Here is a 17633-nt window from a genome sequence, read left to right as displayed (position 1 = left end):
CAGTTTTTATCATAATATAAATCTTGAATTGCAATTTGCATATCTTTTGTTTAGAAAAAGAGACCCCTATTTAAGACTTTGTCATTTTAATACATAGGCTTTAAAATGGCTTTTTTTTTTAAAGAAATGCACCAAAATATTCCAATTTATTCAACTGAACAACTGAATCTGATTCTACCTCTCCCACATCAATAAATTAGCAAATGTCCTGAACAATACATTTCCAACAGCGATGGCTCTCCTGCTTAGTCCTCCTGTTAGAAGTCCTATCATGAATCTGTAATGGCAATTTGGGAATGTGGACTGGACGTCAGTCTGATTATATACACAAATGCACACACATATGTATGTATATATACATGTGTTCATTTATTTATTCTGTATGAAGGTTACACTATGTATGTGTATTTACATACACATATATGTGTTCATTTATTTATTTCCCATAAAGAGTACACACTGTCTGCTCATCAGGTCTTTCATTTTCTGCCTTTGATTCCTCCCGTGGTAAAGCTACCTCTGAAGCAGCTTGGGAAGTTGGTCCCTGTGGCAGAGCCTGGGCAGCTCTGGGAGCACCTTTAAAGGGACAGGGCATGGCCAGCATCCTGGCCACCTCCTCAGGGCAGGAAGGGAGCAGGAACGTGCCTACTGCAGTGGCTCACACACAGGGCGCTGACCAAGTCTGTATTGAAGAAATGAATGAATGAAAGCACAAAACGGGCCCTCGGACATTTCTCTTTCCAACTCTTTCATCAAATTAGAGCTGCCTCCCTAGCTGCCACTGCTGGGGAGTGACAGACATCTGCCCATTTTTCCTGCGTGGCCCCCAATGCTGTCCAGTGTGCTTTACTCCTCTCTTGTCCATTCCATCTTGGAAGGGTGTGGTGAGGCCCAGGGCTAAGGCCACTGTGGAAAAGCTACCTTCCTGCAACAAAGCAAGCCCACTATCAGAAGAACCCAGCAGTTTAACCCTCTACTGTCCAATGGCCTAATGGCACAAGGCAACCGGCTGTTGAGGTTAATGGAGCATGGGATAGCTGTAAAAGAGAGGTCAACGGAATGTGGAGCTCTGAACCAGGAGAGGGAAGCCATAGAAAAGTGGAGGTGAATTCCCAGCTCTTCCATTTACTAGCAAATAGCTTTAACTAAGCCTTGATTTCCTCACTTGTAAAGTAGGAACAACAGTCTTTGCCTGACAGGACCATCGTGAAAACGAAACTTGACGGTGAATGTGAACATGCTTCTGTAGCCCACATTGTGTCGGTAACATGTTTACTTCTGTTCTTTCCACTCCCACCTACCCTCTCCCTGCAACCCGATTATTTCAAATCATTTCTCCCTTCTTCCTGGAAAATTCAAATGTGTCTTCCGACATGGCAAGAAGGAGGTAGAGGAGCCAGAGAGAAGTGGACCAAAGTAGCCAGAGCAGAAAACCAGCTTTTCCCTGGACCTTCCTTTAGACAAGGACACGCATGCTGGACACTCTGAGAAGGCCACGTTTGGCCAACCTGGCTGACAGTGACACTGTGGGGAGCTCTGCAACCCCTGTAAACAAAGGCAATTAAACCCCTAAAAGCTCTTAGGCTTATTGCCCAGTAAATTCACAATGAATAGTAACCTTAATAAATGTTATAAATCTCACCTCAGAGCCTACAGGAAATTCAAACTTTTGCATGTGTGGGATCCAAAGTGCTGCTGAAACAAAAGGGAGGTATGTGGACAAGGAGGACATTGTGCTCCATGCTCCTTTCCCTGGCAGCACCAAGCGCCTCAGGCCTGGGAAAGGCCCTTTAATTGTATTTTGTGGGGCAGCTCTCTGGCTGCCTCACTCCTCCCTTCCTTCACCTGCCTTAACTCTTTCGTGTCTCGGTGGCCCAAGAGGTAAGCCATCTACACATATCTCCTATTGATTGAAATAAATGTTGGGAATATTTGATGGGGCCAAGTTAGAGACAAATGGCTTTTTTATGTCAATGTTTTAGTCAGAAACCGTTTTAGAAACTTAATTAAACCCTAAAACTGAAACTTAGTGCGATTAAAAAAAAAGAGAGAGAAAAGAAATATCAAAGAAGAGAAACCACTGGATATTTTGATCTGCACCCTCACAAAAGGGTGTTAGTTTTAATAAACAGTCACAATTTGGGGCTGTTATGAACCATAAGGCACACTCCTGGCCATGTTTCCAATTTCCTCTCTTGCCTTTACTGCTGTTATATTAAGGTCTGTGGTGAGGCAAAATGTTTATTAAAAAAGGTGAGGAGAGCAATATTCCAGATTAGATTATTTCACCTGTTCTAACTACCTGCTGGCCAATCGGAGCTCTCCACGGTGGGTTTGAGAGCAGCAGCCCTCCCACCTCTGGGGTTGAGGGAGGGGGAGTTTCAGCCTGTGGTTACAAAGTGAATGCAGATTAGGCCATTTTAATTACTGAGTTTAACTGAATATGGAATACATTTTCCAGTCACAGAGAGGGGCAAATAAATGCATCTGGAGCCTCCTCCATCATGGAGATAATTACACTGGGATTGAAAAACATCTCGGGCGCGGTGAGCAACGAGGGCTCCAGTGATGGCATCCTTCATTTCAGGAGGAGTTAAGCTGGAGGAGCCTTTGAGTGGCTTCAGAAGGAAACAAAACCTTTTCTCTTGGAAGACCCAATTCATACAGAACCTTTCTGGAGCACGATGGGGAAGAAATGCTCAGCATGTTGAAAATTACCTAGAACAGCAAAATCCCATTAAAGTAACACATTTCTTTGATTCTCCTGTGGGTTTCTTTGAGACAATGGGCTTTCTTAAAGTGAATCCTTGGGGACTTCCAAATCCTTTCATTGTTTCTGGAATTTCTCTAATTGTGAAGAGTTGCCGAAAAGCACTTTTATATAGTGAATGAATGGCCTCTATTCCCCAACCTTAACACTGTTTCCTTATACTCCTTCCCTCTCTTCCTTCTTGTTGGTAGGTGCGCGATGCTTCTTTCCAAGCCAATATGCAGATGAGATTTTGCTGAATACTGTTATTATGGTTTAGGATACACGACTTGATCCATGGCATAGCCAGATCTGCATAATCATAAGATGCATAAAAACAGAGTCTTAGAGGATATATTTTAGAAACACTTTTTTTTCCCTCCTTAACACAAGTATTCTTCCTGTACCCCCCACATTCATATACATGTGGCTTGCTCGAGACCAGTGCTGCCCAGTAGAGATACAGTGTGCACCACAAATGCAAGCCACATGGGTAATCTTAAATTTTCTACTAGCCTTATTAAAAAACATAAAAGGAAAACAGCTGATATCAATTCTAATGTATTTAGTTCAACATATCCACAATATTGTTATTTTGACATATAATCAGTATAAGGATTTATTAATGAGAGATTTTACATTCTTTTTCATACTAAGTCCTCAAAATCCATTTTGTACTTTACACTTAAAGCACATATTGATTTGGACCAGCCACATCTCCAATACCCAACACTCACTACCATCATGATGGCTACCATATTAGGTAGCACAGCCCTAGGTTCAGAATGTCCAATTTTTTAAAGAGTTTATCTGATTCCATCCTTTCCTCTATTAGCTTTGGTATACATCAATGCTACCACTTTCTCACCAGCTGCTTCTGCTTTAAAACTCACATGTCCTCTAAGTTCTGAGCAAACCCAGGTACCTCTAATGTAACAACAGACCCTGTGGTTTCAGTGAGATGAACCTTATCCTTCCCAATGTTTACTCTGAGAAAAGAACGTCCCCATCTGTTAATAAGATGCCTGCTTTTTTCATGTGTGTTCATGGCAGTGCCAATCTACACATGCAAATCACCAGAGAGTGAAGGGGTCCTAATGTGGGAAGAAGACCACGCACGTTCTCCCGTTGGGGTCTTACTGAGGCATGGCACCAGGTTCCATCCCTACCCATCTCTGTCTCGCTCCTTCAAGGCCATCTCAAGTCCCATGCTTGCCCGCTCTGCACTGTTCCATTTTTGGGTTTTCCAATGGTTCCCTTGTCTTTCGGCTACTAGTTCAATCTGACAGGCTCCCACCATAAGTAAGTAATTTAACACTGTCTTTACCTTGAGATGGTTAAAAACTAAGAGGTGGCTTTTAAGTGCCAACTTTAAAAAATATATTAAGTTCCAAAAACATGTTTCTTCCTCTGTCTTAGTCCTGAATCACAAGGGCATAAAAATACTTCGGTAATTTTTTTCCTGGGAAAGACTCTTTATAGTCCACTAACACAATCTTTAAAATCCTTGTCAGTGTAAATGAATGTGTCTTACTACTGCTATAGAGTTAGAGAGCCTGAAAGCTTCTGAAAAGGAACGATGAAGTGGAGAGCCAGTTCGGCCAGTGCGCAAATGGACTTTTGGGTATCTACTTCCAAATTTCTGCTCTCAAGAAACAAACAAACAAACAAAAAAACCCTAAAAAATATTTCAGATTCTGAGGTAATTCTGTCATGCCTTCAACCTTACATGGTGTTCATAGGCTTGCTACTTCAGAAGCCCATTTGTCTAAACAGGGCCTTTTGATATCCTTTTCCTCCAAATACTTGATCTGATCAGCAAAGGCCCCAGAATATTGGCTGTTTGTGAGAGGAAATCCATGCAAAGAAAGAGCCAAGAATAACTAAAGCAGAGGTCTAAAATTTAGGGTCAGTGGGAAAAGTATTCAAGGGCTCTTGGAGGCCTCTACTGATTTTTCAGTTTTACCCAACATTTTATTGTCTTTTCAGTTGTTATATAACTGACAGTAACTGCCTAAATACTTAAGCTAATTTTTGTTACAGAGAACACATAAAATGTGAGGTTTAATTTTTAGTGCATTCTTCCTCTTCTCCATTCTCCACGTCTGGGCACCTGCCCCTCTGACCAGTGCAGCCATTATGTAAGATGACAACACTCACCGGGTAGCGACTACTTAAATCTTCGAGCACTGTGTCCAGAGCACACAGACAGGAAGAGAGGAGCAAAGAGAAGACCTCGCACCACAAATGCGAGCCTACAAAGCGACAGTACGGTCCCCAAGCTTGTCTCTTGCCAAGACTTCTGCTGTGTTCCAATCTGGGTAAATATTGCCAGGTCCGGATAATGTGTCTTTGTTCAGGCCCAGACTCCAGGGGCTCTCCAGGTGAGCGGAGAACCCCGGCCTCCTCGGAGCCTGCTTGAGCAGCACAGACCCTTTTTTTTCCCCGCCATCCTGGCTGCTCAACCAGAATGCTTAGGCCTTTGCTGCAAATGTCCTGAGGTACTGTGGAGACCGTGAATTTAAATTTAAGCTTGTCTGAAAGAGAAGAAGGTATTTTCCAGGTTAAAAAAAAAAAAAAAGAAGAAAAACTTTGACATCAACAAAAGCAATCTCACGTGTGAGAGAATCAAGGTAGGTTTAGAGAAGTTAAGTGCTTTGCTTAAGATCATACATTTAACTAGTAGCAGAATTAGGGCTAGAAATTATAGGGAAATGGGAGTAAGGAAAGGAAATTGAAGTATATCATGTGACAAACAGCTTGTGGCTCTTGTGTTTTCTTTTGTGATTTAGATCATCTGGTGCCTTCATTGTGTAATGAAAGTAAACCGCTTCTTGCTGACTCTCAAACGGCTCTGTGGCTGGGAGTGGTTAGACTTTTCTGTCTTTCCATACTCAGGAGAAATCTGTATCACAAATAGAGATGTGAACCCTGCTTTTTCTTGTCATGCTCAACTTCATGAGCACAGAGAATGTGTCTCTCTTTCGAATGCCAGTGGACCCTAGTTCCCAGCACAGTACTTTTCTGGAGTCTCGATAAATAGGTTCCCAGGGAAAGAATGGATAAATGGACAAATAAGCAAATAAGCCTGTGGAAGGAAAGCTCTTTACAGCAGAGATGTGCCTCACTTTACATATTTATTACATTCCTGTAAATGTATGGGCACGCCTGATTTTGGTAACTCACGTGATACTCTCTTCTCGTGATGCGCCAAGTTTGTGTTTAAATCAGCAGTGGCCGTTCTTTTAAGTCATTAAGGATTTGAACCAAACACATACAACCAGAGGGAGGGCTGGATTTAGAGGAACTTTCTGAAAGTAAAATCTTCTTCCTCTCTGAAGGAGGACTCATCAGCCCCTCCCATATCTGTTTCATGAGCCTGGATATGTGTATGCTGCTTTGTCACTGTGGTTGAAAGAGCTGGGCTCATCTGTTCCGAAGAGAGGGAGGACCGATGACAAAGAACAAAAAGCGACCCCTCTGAATGCTCGGAGGCCCTCCAGGAGTTGTGACAAGTGATTAAGAGCAGAACGGGGCTACGCCTCAAGAACTCTTGCTCTCTGCTGCTCCCCTTGAACCCTGGGAGACTAGGCTGGCCATCAATTCTGCACAAAGTAAGGCTGTATTTTTCAGCTGCGAGGCATTCGGGGGGACAGAGACGAACACCTTGGTATGTCAACCTTGAAGTACCACCTGGAGGGCGAGGGCCTTTCACAGTTTAATAGTGGACAGAGTGTTATGGTGATGGTCTGGGTCAGGCAGTGACTGACGCAGTCACGGATCCCGGAACAACAGATGTCACAGTGACAGCTGTAATATCCAAGACTTATTTTTCTCCTTCAGCAGCAGAACCGAATAATGGGTAACAGATCTGATCCTACAGAGGAAGCACCGCCTTTTCCTTTATTAGTTTGCTCACTTCGGCTGTACAATATTAACTCCTTGCGCCGTGTGTGCTAAATCTTAAAGCGACCAAATGTTTCCCGAAGATAGGAAATAGAGCCCCTGAAGCTGACCGTAGACTTTTAATGGTTTTTTTTTTTTTTTTTTTTTTTAAGAATTTTATCCTGGCATTCCCATACCAAATTCTTCATGGGTCCTACTAAAGAAAAATTATCTGGCTTTTTTAGAAGCCTACTGGCAAACTGGTAAACAATTAGGGACAAAGTAGCTTTGTCAATAAGGGACAAAGTAGCTCTCTGTCAACAGCGCGAAGTCCAGAATATCATGGTTCTAAAGATGCCACGCATTTTTAAATGGCCCAATACACTGGACAGTCTATGAGACTGTACATTTCATTGATTTAGAATAGATATAGAGTAGCTTTACAATATTAAACAAGAAACAAATAAAACTGTGTGAGCATAATACCTGGCAGAGCAGACACTCGGAAACATTAAACAAACAAATGGTGAGTGATCTAGAACGGTTTCTGGAGCCTTAGGTAACTGTGTCATTGCTCTTAAGTATTTATATTTATTCCCCTCTTTTTCTACCTTTCTCTATATATATTTTCTAATTAATCTTGCTCTAAATAATATGACACACTGGGGTTTTTTTTATTTGTTTGCACTTAAAATATATGGGTCACAATAAAAGTAGATTAAATACCATGAGTTAAAAGAATTACGAAGAGAAACTGCAGAAAACAGCATCTTTTAAACTAGAATTCCAAATACCCTTCCCATCAGAAAAACAGCTCTGTGTTTCTCAGCTTGTGTGGAAGGGAACGACCGTCCACTGCTAAGTGTTTCCGTGGTTCCCAGCATGAGGTCTTATGGCATCTTCTCGGGGCTGACCCATGAGCTCCTTGTAATTTGCCATCACGATGTCAACTAATTCTCAAATTGCACGGGGAGAAAAATACATCTCAGCATTTCTCTTGCTACCACCATCTTACCTAGATTAGTTAAGCTCTCTCCATAGCCATTCTCCCTACCTGTTCCAGACAAGTTGGCCTAAAGACCTGGAATTATGACTGAGGGCTCCTGGTCCTCCTAAGTTTCCCTATGGTGGGAGTAAGGAGCAGAATGATGTTGACATGACTTTTTCTGTCCACGATCATCATTCTCAGGAAAACGTTAATGGAGCATCCTCTATCTGTGGACCCTGCAGACAGAGACTGGTAGAAGACACAAGATGTTTCCTTAGGAAACTTAGAGATATACCTAGGAAGAAAACTAGCAACAAAATTCAAGAAAACACCCCAGATGGGTGATCTGGAGGGTAACTGTTGGAGAGGCCATGAATACAGCGGGATGGAGGAGGTGAGCACATCTGGAAGCCAGGGAGAAAATCAAGTAAGCTGAGGTCAAAAGTCTAAAGAAACTAAGTCATGAAATTCCCAGAAGGGTTGATTCCATTTCAAACCATGGTAAAAACCCTGAAAGCAAGAGAGAAGATTTTTACATCCATACTTGGTCTATTCTAAACTAAGCAGTATGAGGAACTTCACAAGAACAAGTTGGACCACTTATGATTGACAGAGTAGAAACTTTCAAATAATGTTGGAAAAATACCTGAACTTCTGGGAGCCTCTGACACCAGCCCCTCCTTGCCTATCTGTGGGTGGCCCAATCTAATCATATGAGCGATTAGAACTAGATATGGCAGGTCACAGCCTAGGTGAGTCCTAGAAATATAACCAAACATGCAGTGTTAAGAAGGCAGAAGGAGAAGGAAAAAAAAAAAATCCTCAGTGGGATGAAACCCAATTTTAAGCCTCTAGAGCATAGAAAAGCCCCACTATTCATTAAGGGAGGTCCCACCAGCTATTTTCTCAGGCAGCTTGTATTCACATTAATGAATGAAAGAGAGAATTTTAATGTGTACCTCTGAGAGAAATAAGACCCCCAAAAAGTTCATTCCCCAGATCCCTCTGGGTTTGTTTTTTTTTTTTTTTTCCTTTTTCCCTTTTCTAGTGCATAGTAATGAGGTTTCGTGGTTCTGTCAAGGTGGGGCAGGGTAGAGATAGAGCAGGATATTAGGTTCTGTCTTCCCAGAGGCTCAGCATCAGCGAGCTCTCCTTTATCTGTAGTAACCTGGCCCCTTCTCCACTGCTTCGAACTCAGAGCCAGCCTCAGGCTCCGCAGGCCAAGGGGACAGGGGGAGTGGAAACACAGCCCAACCTTGATGGCCCCACGGGAGCCCAGGCTACTCATGGGAACAGCCTTATCCCCCCTTTCGAATAAATCTTCAAACACACCCAACCTTGATTCTAGTCTCCCAATGTTTTATCTTGGTTTCTGTAACCTTCTTCTCCCCAACATTTCCCCCCACCCCAGCAGAGAATAAACTTCTGCCAGACAGTATAAGGAAGGCTTAATTCAGAGAGCCACAGGTCACGATGTCAATCTTATTTGCCCTGAAATATCCCTGAACTTGTAGAAATTTATATTTGTTTACATTATAAATGCACTAAATGAGCTAATTATAGTGATCATAACTCACGATTAAAAACAAACACAGTTAGAAATTTCAAAGACTTTCAATATCTTTTCTTTAATCATTCACCTAGGCTCAAAATATGCATTTTTCAGATTAAAGCATTAAAGTCGCTAATTATATTCTCAGAACTAACAATTATTTCTTTACCCTTTTACTACCTTCTTCTGGCAACAAAAAATGTCAGCACTGATTTAATTTTTTTTTGTTATTATAGGATTAAAAGAAGTTTCTCAAAAACGCAATTAAATTCGCCCTATAGCTAGAGCAACTTCCCTATCAGCATCCGAAACCTCTTCTCTAAAACAACAGCATAAAAACTGATTCAGACTTTCTTGACTTTTGTGATACATTCCTTCGGTGATTATCTCCAATAACAACTCAACCGTTTTAATGAAACTCCCTGCACATCACGTCCTGGTGAAAGGTAGAACATATTAGATTAATAAAGAAAATGGAAGTTAAATTGGCTGTCGGAGTGTGAAGCCCTGCCCGTGTCATGCATGGGTTCTTCACCTTTGGGAGCCTAGTTCAACTTCAGCCCCAGGCCCTAAGTGAAAAGTTCAGGAGTCTTGAGTACGTCCCTACTTAATATATCACAAAATCAATTATTTTATGGTGGTACACTTGGTAACCTATGCTCAGACAGAATCAAGTTTCGTTCCCACTGGGGATTCACCAATTATCTATTCAGTGAATTATTTTCAGATAAAGCAGAAACACCTGCTGTCAGCAGAGGGAGTATCTGCCTAATATGGGTATCATTCTGAGCCTGACGTGTTATTGCATTTGTCACGTGCAGGATGGCACTGTGAGACTTTGGATGAATTTATCACATTACCGAGATGCTTGATGGGACATTGGAGCATGATTCAGTGCCCAAAGTTAGAGCTAAAATGCTGTAGCAAAGAGATCCAAAATGAAACCACAGAAAAAATTGGGGAAGGGGGTAATCAAGTGTGCAGATACTGCACCTCATCTGTCTTGCCTGATTTCCAATAAGTCAGCACAAATAAAAATTGTGATAATTCAGCACAATTTCCTTTTGCTGGCTATTGACCTGGGCCAGATTCAAAGTAGCAACCAAAGAAAGGCTCCACGGACTTTGATTCCGAGAGTGGGACAAAGGTCGGGCTGGAGACAGCCGTAGTTTATGAGGGCTGCTACCCCCAACCACCTAGTCAGGTAGGATTTAAATTCTTTAAAGGTCTCTCTTTTCTTTCTCAGAAGTCAGTCAACCTCAAAACACCAATGACATTCTTTTATTTTCACTTTTGCCCAATTGATACCAAAATCAGAGTGAAACTGAGAACAAATACAACAGGTAAGGTTTGTGGAGCTCTACAAGCTCACTTGCGTGTCAAATCTCAAAGCATTAACACACCTCAAAAAACTCCAGGACCCATGGCGAAGTCCACAGTCACATGTGGAACATCTGCTCCTATGGCCAGTACGTGCTCTGGACTGACAGAGACACTGGGACAGGGTGACTCTGATGCTTGGCCAGGTACATTTCTGTGACTGTTATGTTCTTTACTGGAATAACCACCTATCAAAAGTTCTATGTTAGGGGCCGTGGGGGCAATTATAATCTCTTGGTTATGAACACAGTTTCTAGAATCAGACAGATTTTAACTCAAATCCTAGATCTACCCAATTATCAGCTCTGTTACATCAAGGATTTATTAAACAATTTAAGTCTTAGCTCTCTTCAAAATGAGAGTAATGGCTCATAGGGTTATCGCTAGGAGGATTATGAACAATATACGTAAAGACCCTGCATGATACCTGTCCCACAGCAAGTACTCCTAAATCCTTACCTGTTGCTGTGGTGGGGTGATTACTGTTACAGTCATGGTGTTGTTGTTATATTATTAATATAGAACAATACTGAATGATTCCCAGGACCAGTTCATAAAATCCTTAGTTGAGAGAAGCAGTGGAAAAACTGATAGTGACTGAGTTTAAGCTGGAAAGAAAAGAGGCAATGGGTTTAGAACAGGCATCAGTCTTGCTGCATAGATTCCCAAGTCGGCTCTCAATGAGCTTTGCTAATATAAGGGAGAAAAGAATCCAAAACAACAGCTGACTCAACAAGCTAGCATCTTTTTAAAACTTGAAATCCCACCAGAGGTACAGACATACAACCTGTCAGCTGTTGCTCTCTGTCCTGCCCTGCTCTTGGTTCCAGTTGCTGGCAAGTGCCTGAAACACTGTTGCATCTTTGAGAGAGAACTTGACCTTCCTGACGACCTGGCCCCTGACACCCCTGCAGCACGCTGTGGGCTCTGACCACGGAAGAGTTTCACTGACACGGAAGAGTTTCATATGCATTGCTCACTCTCCCACACTCCTTCCCATTTCCACTCCCTAACTTAGTTTTTTGAGGCCAGAATGTCTACTCATCCAAGAACAAGCCCTACTTTGAAATGTCTCATCATATCCTAAAGACTACCTATGTGGAGACAGATGCATTTGCTCCAGGCAGTACAGTCACTCAAGGCCTGGCCTCTCTTCTGAATCTCTGATTCCCAAGCCACAGCTTCTCCCTTCTTCGATTCCCCTGTGCCACTGACATTATTCCCCAATATTGTTTTCAGCCCTGGCCAGCATCATGAACACAAACGCGCTGTCTTCTCAAAAAAAAAAAAAAAAAAAAAAAAAAAAAAGGCCAACTTCCTTTTCCTACCTGGATGAACAATTAGAAAGGAGGAAAGTGTTAGTACAGACCTGATGGAAGAACACAGGACAAGCTCAAGCTGTTTATCCCTCAGAATAGAGTCAAGCAGAGTGCAAGTTTAAGAGAAACTTTTGGTGAATATCAGTCCTGCCAAGGAACCCTTCCAGCTGACCAACACAAATATTTGCTTATTTCTTTTAGCTCAAGATTTAATAGCACAGATAGCAGAATTGTGATGATGTGACAGAAACCCATTCATTATACAACTGATTGTTCAACAATGATTTATTAATTTATTCTTCTATAAATATTTATGTTAGCAGGTACTGAGCTTAATCCTGTGGGGGAAGAGAAGCTAAGATATATACACAAGTATCTAGACTAGTGATTCCTACCTGGGTGTGATTTTATCCCAAGGGGAGATTTGGCAATTTCCAAAGAAAATTTTGGTTGTTACATTGAGTAGGGTGTGCTATGGGATTCTGGAGAGTAGAGCCCAGAGAGGCACCTAGACATCCTACAAGGGAGAGGACAGGTCCCCATAGCGAAGGGATATCTGGCCTCAAATACCCCATGCTGCGGTTTAGAAACCTGAACTTTGGGGCGCCTGGGTGGCTCAGTGGGTTAAAGCCTCTGCCTTCGGCTCAGGTCATGGTCTCAGGGTCCTGGGATCGAGCCCCGTGTCGGGTTTTCTGCTCAGCGGGGAGCCTGCTTCCCTTCCTCTCTCTCTCTGCCTGCCTCTCTGCCTACTTGTGATCTCTGTCAAATAAATAAAATCTTTAAAAAAATAAATAAGTAAAATAATAAAAAAAAAAAGAAACCTGGATTTTATGAGATGGCATTACAACCTACATTCCTATGAGGGATGGAAGGAAAACACTGGGGAGGAATGGGTCCCTCCTGCCCAGAAGTCTAATCCAATCAGTCTAAAGATCTAAAGAAGAAAGTAACATTTGACTGTGCCATGAAATTTGGATGAGATTTTGAAAGACGGAGATTATGGAGTTCTAGAAGATGAAAAATAGATTTCCAGCAAAAGAAAGAAAAAATGTATTTCTAAAAATGCGGTAAGGTCTAAGGGGAGTTTTAATAGTAAAAAAAAAAAAAAAAAAAAAAAAAAAAAAAAAAAAAAAAAACAGCCAGAACTATTTGAAGAGCAAGATGGAAAGGACAGAAGAAGAAGGGGACAACCTTCTCAAGGCCTCAAATACCCAGTTGGAGAATTTGCTTTCTTGTTCTCAGAGACCGTCCACCTGAAGCACCAAACCTGGCAAATGTGGGAGTTGATATTAGGCAGGCACATTGTTCTGTAGGTCAAATACATTTAGAGTTGAAACTGCTCTGTAGACAGGTTTTGGTCCAATGCCCACATCTGGTGGGTGAGGAAGCAGCAGCCCAGGGAGGCCCCTTGAGCTGAGCACACTCCCAGCTAGTTGTGCCAGAGCCAAGCTGCCATTTGCTGTCTGCCCGAGTCTTCACCAGGACTCCACACCTACTCTAGAAGGCTGTGGTTTGGGTTGGATTGCCTGGCTCAGCATGGGCTGGCTGGAGGGGGAGGATAGCTGATGATCCGCTGGAGTGGAGCACAGGGATTCTCCACTGGGCTCTGAGTACTCGGAGGCAGGAGGGAGGGAGCAACCTCACTCCCATGCCCATTTATAGGCATTTCAGAATCACTTGAAGGTTTTCTTCGAAGTCAGCATATTCCCTTAGCGATTCTAATATACCACCGAAGGATGTTCCAAGTTGTCTACCCCAAAACTTTTGAAAATAGTTGCTTTAGAGAATCATTGTTGAATGGGGACAAAACGTTGAGAAATAGTATAGGTTTTAACAGGGAACCTAATCTAATATATCAGATTCCAAAATAACTGTAGTTCAACTTACCTGGATTCCTAAATCTGGGGACAATTTTACCTCTGTATTATTTCTTAAGTAGGCTCTACATGCAATGTGAGGCTTGAATGCACAACCCCGAGATCAAACGCTGCATGCCCTACTGACTGAGCAAGCTGGCACTCCAGCTCTGTATTATTATTATTAATGCAGTTTTCTAACATACATTCTTCCAGAGTCTTCTAAAATTCTACATGATGTACTTATTTTTAAATGAAATGGAATGAAGTTACTTTCATTTTGAGCTCTCCCTCCTTTTATGAGGTAGTAGTCAATATCTTTCAAAGCATAGGATCCCATGTTAGAGAGAGAAAAGAAAGGAAAGAATGAGAAGAATGAAAATAAAGGGGCGCCTGGGTGGCTCAGTTGGTTAGGTGTTTGCTTTCAACTCAGGTCATGATCCCAGGGTCCTAGGGTTGAGCCCCTCATCCATCAGGCTCCCAGGGAGCCTGCTTCTCCCTTTGCCTGCTACTTTCCCTGCTTGTGCTCTCTCTTTCTCTGACAAATAAGTAAAATCATAAAAAAAAAAAAGAAAGAAAGAAAGAAAGCAAAAAAAACAAAACAAAGAAACAAAGAGGTCTTTTGTGCTGAAAAAGTTTGGAACTGCTGAGTTTAGTGTGCTTCCCATGTTTTTTTCTCTATTAGGCCATGTACAGTGACTGTCTTCTATATGCAAACTTAACCACTAAATTAAGTGCCAGATTACCGGCCTTCAAATACTGGTTCTGATACTAATTAGCTGTGTGACCTTGGGCCCACTGTGTAACTTCTCTGTGCCTTATTAGAATGCCAACATGATAATATTAGTTAATATATGTAAATGGCTCATAGTAGTAGCTGGCTCACGGTAAGTGCTATTACATTGTTACTATCTTTATTTCTTTTCAAAGAATTTTGAAGCGCCATTTGAGGCAAAAATGCATTTTTCTTTATGTGCTACTAGTCTGGCTCAAGGGTTTTACCTTGAAGTCATCTTTTCCCCTCCTGTCCACACCTACAGTCTTCTCATTGGCAGGTGAACAGTCACTACAGTTCTGGCATTCACTTTCCCAGCCAGGGGCTCTAGAGTCTCCAAGATCCATGAGTTTCTGTGTTACATCTCAAATCCTAATAGAGATGGTCTACTTACTAATAACAAGGCTACATGTACAGTGCCCGGCACAGAGTGGGACACCATTAGTGACATGAATGGATTACAAGTTCGGGTTTTGGGTTTTTTTTTTTTTCTTCCTTTTGGATATAATTAGATCGGTAGTACGGTTATCCTGTTCTGAAAAGATCACTTTGTGTTAATGCATGTCTCATGAATAAAAACAAGGATGTAAATTCATCATGTTTTTAAAAATACAGACTGTTCAGTGGGCTAACTATTACAAAGGGGTCCATGTCGGTAGGGAGGGGCTAATCAGAGGGGTCCTCGTTAACATAAAGGTTAAAACTGCTGGAGTCTAATGTGTTACCTGAATCTCTCTCTCTTATTTGACTAAGAGAGAGATTCAGTATCTCCATGAAATAACAAAAGCATGAAAGTCTCAAAAAAAAAAAAAAAAAAAAAAAAGCCCCAGAGTAGAATGGGAAGCACAGGCTGGTGGAGAATGCATGGTTGAGATGTAATCTTCTCTGTGCAAACTTAACGTGCCAGTTGTTTTATTTAGGGAGGGAAAGGAGGGGGGATGCATTAGAGGGAAAGTCCACAGCATAATTAGGAAACAATCAACACGTTTTTCTTGCTGTCCTAATTTTTTCTTCACTTTAAAATGCTCCATTGAGTTTAATTAAACTTGCCCTAGGCTTATAAGCCTAGCAAACTGGGGAACATTTTTTTTGAAACTCGCTTTCCTGTCAGAAAGGTTTTCTTCAAGCTGGCCCAGTACTGCTGAACTTCAAGGTTTCAGGGGATGTTACAACAACTGCAACCAAATTAATGTAGATTATCTTTATTTTTTCCTATTGATTTGAGCAGAGGGGACGGGAAGCTGGGCACTGCCAAATAAAAGACTTCTACAAGGTTATTAAGGATGTTCAGTTTGGGAAGCAGGGAAGAGGATTTCACATGGTTACGAAGGAGAGAGAAAGAGACAGATACAGGGGACATGCCAATAATGAATAATTACTGTTATTTCAGTGGATTGCTACTAGACATGCCATTTCTTCCCCTCTTTTGGAGGTCAGCATCTGATTTGCTTTGGGGACTCACCCCCCACTCTATTCCATGTGGTCCCAATGGGACGGTCTGTCTCAGCTGTTTTGGTTTGTCCTTCATCAGCCTCGGCTCTCCTTGGGAGAGGAGCAGATGGACAGGTGACCATTCTGGACCAGTTAGACTGTCACTGTCAGCCCAGAAATGGACCCTCAACTCTATGGTCAACTAATCTTTGACAAAGCAGGAAAGAATGTCCAATGGAAAAAAGACGGTCTCTTCAATAAATGGTGTTGGGAAAATTGGACAGCCACATCCAGAAGAATGAAACAGAAGAATGAAACACTTCCTTACACTGCACACAAAAATAGACTCAAAATGGATGAAAGACCTCAATGTGAGAAAGGAATCCCTCAAAATCCTTGAGAACACAGGCAGCAACCTCTTCGACCTCAGCCCCAACTTCTTCCTAGAAACATCGCCAAAGGCAAGGGAAGCAAGGGCAAAAATGAACTACTGGGAATTCATCAAGATCAAAAGCTTTTGCACAGCAAAGGAAACAGTCAACAAAACCAAAAGACAACTGACAGAATGGGAGAAGATATTTGCAAATGATATCAGATAAAGGGCTAGTATCCAAAATCTATAAAGAACTTATCAAACTCAACACCCAAAGATCAAACAATCCAATCAAGAAATGGGCAGAGGACATGAACAGACATTTCTGCAAAGAAGACATCCAGATGGCCAACAGACACATGAGAAAGTGCTCCACATCACTCAGCATCAGGGAAATACAAATCAAGTCCTCAATGAGATACCACCTCACGTCAGTCAGAATGGCTAAAATTCACAAGTCAGGAAATGACAGATGCTGGCAAGGATATGGAGAAAGGGGAACCCTCCTACACTGTTGGTGGGAATGCAAGAATTTCCAGAGTGCAGCCACTCTGGAAAACAGCATGGAGGTTCCTCAAAAAGTTGAAAATAGAGCTACCCTATGACTCAGCAATCGCATTACTGGGTATTTACCCTAAAGATACAAATGTAGTGATCCAAAGGCACGTGCACTCTCAAACATTTATAGCAGCAATGCCCACAATAGCCAAACCATGGAAAGAACTTAGATGTCCATCAACAGATCAATGGATAAAGAAGATGTGGCATACACACACACACATACACGTGAGCACACAATGGAATACTATGCAGCCATCAAAAATGAAATCTTGCCATTTGCAACGGTGTGGATGGAACTAGAGTGTATTACACTAAGCAAAATAAGTCAATCAGAAAAAGACAATTATCATATGATCTCTCTAATATGAGGAATTTGAGAGGCAGGGTGGGGGACCGTGGGGAGTAGGGAGGGAAAAAAATGAAACAAGATGGGACCAGAGAGGGAGACAAACCATAAGAGACTCTTAATCTCAGGAAACAAACTGAGGGTTACTGGGGGTAGGGGAGTAGGTATAGGATAGCTGGGTGATGGATATTGGGGAGGGTATGTGCTATTGTGAATGCTGTGAAATGTGAAAGATTCACAGACCTGTATCCCTGAAGCAAATAATACATGATGTCAATTAAAAAAAAAAAGACTGTCACTCTTTCCCTTTGGAATATGGATCTTGATCAGAGACACATAATTAGAAGGAGTCTGATATAAATCATTCTAGTTCAAGGCCATGTAGAGGTTATCCATGGACTTTTACTGAAATTCTGTA

General features: G+C 41.9%; 1 protein-coding gene across 4 annotated transcripts in view; it reads right to left on the bottom strand.

Moving 5' to 3' along the window:
* Window positions 1–2046: 2046 nt before the first annotated feature.
* Window positions 2047–17633, bottom strand: part of LOC308341538 (uncharacterized protein) — a 204795-nt gene continuing 189208 nt past the window's right edge. For all 4 annotated transcript variants that reach the window (XM_080801568.1, XM_080801567.1, XM_080801570.1 and 1 more), the window contains 2 exons: window positions 4910–5286; window positions 2047–3061 (listed from right to left, as the gene is read on the bottom strand). In XM_080801568.1, the coding sequence (XP_080657694.1) occupies window positions 3026–3061; window positions 4910–5286 (413 nt within the window). In that variant the 3' untranslated portion in view covers window positions 2047–3025. The remainder of the gene's footprint in view (window positions 3062–4909; window positions 5287–17633) is intronic.

This window comes from Martes martes, assembly GCF_963455335.1.
Source record: "Martes martes genome assembly, chromosome: 4".
NCBI classification, from domain to species: domain Eukaryota; kingdom Metazoa; phylum Chordata; class Mammalia; order Carnivora; family Mustelidae; genus Martes; species Martes martes.
Note: the sequence above shows the minus strand (reverse complement) of the source record. Positions and strands in the feature narration are given on the sequence as shown.